Source organism: Pelophylax lessonae, assembly GCF_965119305.1.
Source record: "Pelophylax lessonae genome assembly, chromosome: 10".
In the NCBI taxonomy this organism is placed as follows: Eukaryota; Metazoa; Chordata; class Amphibia; order Anura; family Ranidae; genus Pelophylax; species Pelophylax lessonae.
In genome coordinates this window covers 161578201-161582973 of record NC_138777.1, presented here as the reverse complement: position 1 = coordinate 161582973, position 4773 = coordinate 161578201, and the positions used below count along the sequence as shown (strand labels likewise).

General features: G+C 42.3%; 1 protein-coding gene across 1 annotated transcript; it reads left to right on the top strand.

The window, feature by feature from the left end:
- Window positions 1–1206: 1206 nt before the first annotated feature.
- On the top strand, window positions 1207–3068 carry LOC309565007 (uncharacterized protein; the record flags this gene model as incomplete). The annotated part of the gene is made up of 2 exons (XM_082269739.1): window positions 1207–2636; window positions 3035–3068. 2 exons carry the CDS (start codon window positions 1207–1209, stop codon window positions 3066–3068), a joined length of 1464 nt encoding a protein of 487 aa, XP_082125865.1.
- Window positions 3069–4773: the final 1705 nt, after the last annotated feature.

Below are 4773 nucleotides of genomic sequence, written 5' to 3'. Positions count from 1 at the left end.
TTACAAAAATGTGAGGGGTGTACTCACTTTTGTGAGATACTGTATATACTGTATATATATATATTAGGGATCGACCAATTATCAGCAAGGCCGATATATCGAGGGCCAATATTGACTTTTGCCGATATATCTGTATCGGCCCCGGGACTGCCCCATATTGCTGATATTCCAAATATTGCTCATGTAAGGGTAAAATGACGTCACATAGCATAATTCCGTTTACAAATGTTATTGAATATGCCACTCACATATGTACAAATTAAAGATATAAGCAATTCCACATTAGCAGATCTGCTGGCAGATCGATTTCTCTCACCCACTTGCCGTAAGCGATACCCGGGTGATACCGCTCCTGTGCTGCCACGCAGCTTTAACTGTCTAGCAGTTGTTATTACATGTTATGTTATGCTATGTTATTGGTATCTTCCTTGCACCCCTGCTGTTTCTGGCTAGATGGTTGCTCCCATCCTCCATTTCCTGCTGTAACTCCCATTTTGTTTAGTTGTTATGAGGAGACTGCAGAGTGTGGAAGCTGTGTAACTTCATTGGAAATTTACCTATGGAAAAGCCTCTATGTTTATGCCTTTGCTAACTTGAAGCATAAAGAAGCATTGGAGAACACCTCTGGAGTCTTTATTCATTGAGTAAACTATCTGTTAAAGCCATCATTCAACCTGCTGCACACACTTTCAGACTGGGGTTCTACAAGGAGGTCACAGGTATAATCAATGCTGAGACAGAACAGTAAATTTCCAAGAATACACAGCTTCAGAAAGTAAATTTCCAAGAATACACAGCTTCAGAGAGTACATTTCCATGAAGAATCCATCACAGGTATCTCTGCAGCTTAAGAAAGTACATTTCCAAGAAGTACTTGAAGTAAATTTCCAGTTGTTTCATCACACAGGTATCTCTGCAGCTTCAGAAAGTAAATTTCCAAGACTCTGCAGCTTCAGAACAGTGAGTACCACACTTGTCTGTGAGTCACCAGAAGCATTACTCTGCATATGAAACCAGCCACTTACTGAATGCTTCATTACTGTTACAGCCTTCTGAGGTGATCCAGTTTGAACTAATTCCAGCAATAGCTAGCTATTGTATCAAATACCCAGCACCTCAGCCAGCCTGCTTAATTACAGAAGTCACTACTTACAGTGCTGAGCTCTGGCAGATTTCTAACAAGACACCAGAAATACAGTACTTATTATGTCTGACAGAGATCTCACAGAATTACCTGCATTTAGTCAAGATAAAGCAGACTCCTTACTTCATTCTGCTCGTCCTGTCAGAGCCCCTCGTCCATCCTTGAAGGCAAGGGAGGTTTATGAAGCAAGTAAGGAAGAAACATCTAGTAACCTGACTGCATTATGGGAAAAGACTTTAAGTTGTATAACAGCCACTAATGAAACTAGCAACAATTCTGAGCAATTGAACACTGCTCTTTCAAAGGTTAAGAAGGCATTTGAGAATTATAAAAGACTTTCTGAGAAGTACTATTCCCTATTGTCACATTCCAACACAGAGGAAGCTGCATTGGAATTAAAGGACTTTACTTCTAATGACCAGCAGAGGCATAGCACATATCTTGAAGCAAAGGCACAGATAGAAGGTAGATTGGCACAGCTACATGAAACTACATCCTGTAACTCTGCTTCTTCCAGACACTCAGGAAAATCTTCTAGGTCTGCCCGCTCATATCATAAATCTTCTTCTAAGTCATTGCGGTCCTGCTCTATAAGGTCAATACTGAGCGACCAAATTCTCAAAGCTCGCCAAAAGGTGGCAGTAGCCCAGGTTCAAGCCGCCTGCTCTGAAAAAGAAGCAGCCTTCAAGGCAGAAGCTAAATGCAAGGAAGCAAGAATACAAGCAGAAACAGAGGCTCAGCTAGAAATTCTTCAGAAGAACAGAGAAAGGGAAGTAGCTTTAGCAGAGTTATCTGTCTTGGAACAAGCCCTATTGGAAGAAGAAGGAGCAGCTTGTACCAGCTTGCCTGCTTGTCAAGACCCTGTTGAAAGGACCTTACAGTTTGTCTTAACTCAGAACCACGACAATACAGTCCCACCTACAGTTGGAGATTCTTCTCATAATCATCCAGCAAGTGGATCAGAAGGCAATGTGTCGCCAAAGCAAGCTGGTCAACTAGACACACCTACTAACAGAGACCCTCCACAACTACCGCACGTCACAAAATCAAGTGAATCAACCTACGCAGCTCATGTGCCACCACAACCCTATGTGCATAGAGATTACAAGGGCACAGCAGAAGACTACAGAATGAACTCTAAACCCCCTTTGATACAGCTCTCTTTAACTTCAAATGCTCAGAGACCTTCAGACGACAGACCCTTACCTAGATTAAACCCATCTGCAACACCTTTCTCTTTACCTACCAGCCAATATCATATACCAACCATGGTCCAAGACGGCGCACCATCAGTACCTCCTGTGGCTATAAAAACTGAAGGCACTGACATTGCAGAGTTCAGCAAGTATATGATTCGACGAGAGTTGATTACAACTGGACTGTCTAGATTTGATGACCGCCCAGAGAACTACAGGAGTTGGAGATCTACATTTAAGGCGGTAACCAAGAACTTGGACATTGAACCTCAAGCAGAACTTGACTTACTAATAAAGTGGTTGGGGCGTCAATCTTCAGAACAAGTAAAGAGACTTAAATCTGTCTACATTTATAACTTTAAAGCAGGCCTTGATGCTGCCTGGGAATGTCTAGAACAAGACTATGGGAGCCCCGAAGTCATTGAATCTGCCTCATTCCAGAGACTAAACGACTTTCCTAAAATCTCTGTTAAGGACAATCATAAGCTTAGAGAGTTAGGTGACCTCCTTCGTGAACTTGAAATTGCTAAGTTAGATCCTAGTTTACCAGGTCTTAGCTATTTAGACACTGCTCAGGGCGTAAATCCTATTGTAGCAAAGTTGCCTAGTTATCTTCAGGGAAAGTGGACTAGTGTAGGATCAAAGTATAAGTATGAGCATCATGTTTCCTTCCCTCCCTTTTCTTATTTAGCAGAGTTTGTGCGGAAGGTTGCAAGATCCAAGAATGACCCAAGCTTCTTCTATCCAGATACAACCACCATTCCTTTAAGTACTTCAAGGGGTATTGCCACCAACAGTAAATTCAAGGATTTAAGGCATCCTATTGCCGTGCGGAAGACCACCATAGCATCCAACGTCTTAGCTACAGACATTAAAGCTAGCAATCTTAGTCAACAGTGTCCTATTCATAATGCGCCACACTCTCTCTCAAAATGTCGTGCATTTAAGGACAAGCCTATTGAAGAACGCAAGTCATTTCTCAAAGAGCATAATATCTGTTTTAAGTGTTGTGCATCCTCCGATCATTTAGCTAGAGACTGTAAGATCGCCATCAGATGTTCTCTCTGCAACAGTGCCAAACATGTGGATGCTCTTCATTCAGACCTGTTCAAAAGGAAACCTTCACCCGGCAGCAACCCCAAGACTACATCAGATGATGGCGGGGAGAGAACTGAGCAATATGCCAACCCCGTAACCACAAGGTGTTCAGAGGTATGTGGAGAAGGGCTTCATAGCAAGTCTTGTAGCAAGATATGTCTTGTAAGGGTTTTTCCTGAAGGATGTCCACAAAATTCCATAAAAATGTATGCCATACTCGATGATCAGAGCAATCGCTCATTGGCCAGTACAGAATTCTTTGACCTATTCAACATTCAAGGAGAGACCTGGTCCTATACCTTGCAGACATGTGCAGGAAAGGTCAATACTTCTGGAAGAAGAGCCCATGGCTTCATAGTTGCATCAGAATATGAGGACACAGAGTTTCCTCTTCCAACGCTAATCGAATGTGATCAGCTACCGAACAACAGAGAAGAAATTCCCACACCAGAGGTTGCACGTCATCACCCTCATTTGAGTCACATTGCTAACTACATTCCACCACTTAACAAGGATGTTAAGATTTTGATTCTACTAGGGAGAGACATTCCTAGAGTTCATAAAATAAGAGAGTTATGTAACGGTCCAGATGATGCTCCTCAGGCCCAGAAACTTGATCTTGGATGGGTGATAATAGGAGAAGTCTGTTTAGACCAATCTCACAAGCTCTTGGATGTAGCTTCCTACAAAACTAATGTTACCTGTCAATTGATGAAATGTCCATCGCACTATTATGTGAAGGAAAGACTTGATTTTAAAAACGAAGTTCCATATCAAGCACTCCAAAGTATTAACTGCAAGCTCACTTCTCAAAAGGACTTTGGTGATTCAGTGTACCAGACTACTCGTGATGACAACAAGATTGCCCCTTCAGTCGAAGACAAGGAGTTCATCAAGATTATGGATGAAGAGTTCTTCAAGGACAATTCCAACAGTTGGGTAGCTCCATTACCCTTCCGAGTACCAAGGCTTACTCTCCCTAACAATCGAGAACAAGCTTTAACCAGATTTGCTGCACTTAAGAAAACTCTCCGTAACAAACCTGAGAAGCGAGAGCACTTTCTAGCATTCATGCAGAAGATTTTAGTGCCAGCAGTTGTCCTCACACAAACCATTTGGTTTTCAGGACCCAAGTTTTTAATGGACCAGTCTTCTACAAACTCAGAAGAAGATATCGATTTCCACCTGGAGGATCCAGATACTGATCTGGAAATCCGGCCTGAAGTTGTAGCATTGAGTTCCAACATCTGCTCAAGAAATACACTTCTCTTTGGATGGAAACATGTCACACAAAGACTCTGATGAAGCGCGGCGACAGGAGGCGAAGTTGGGATA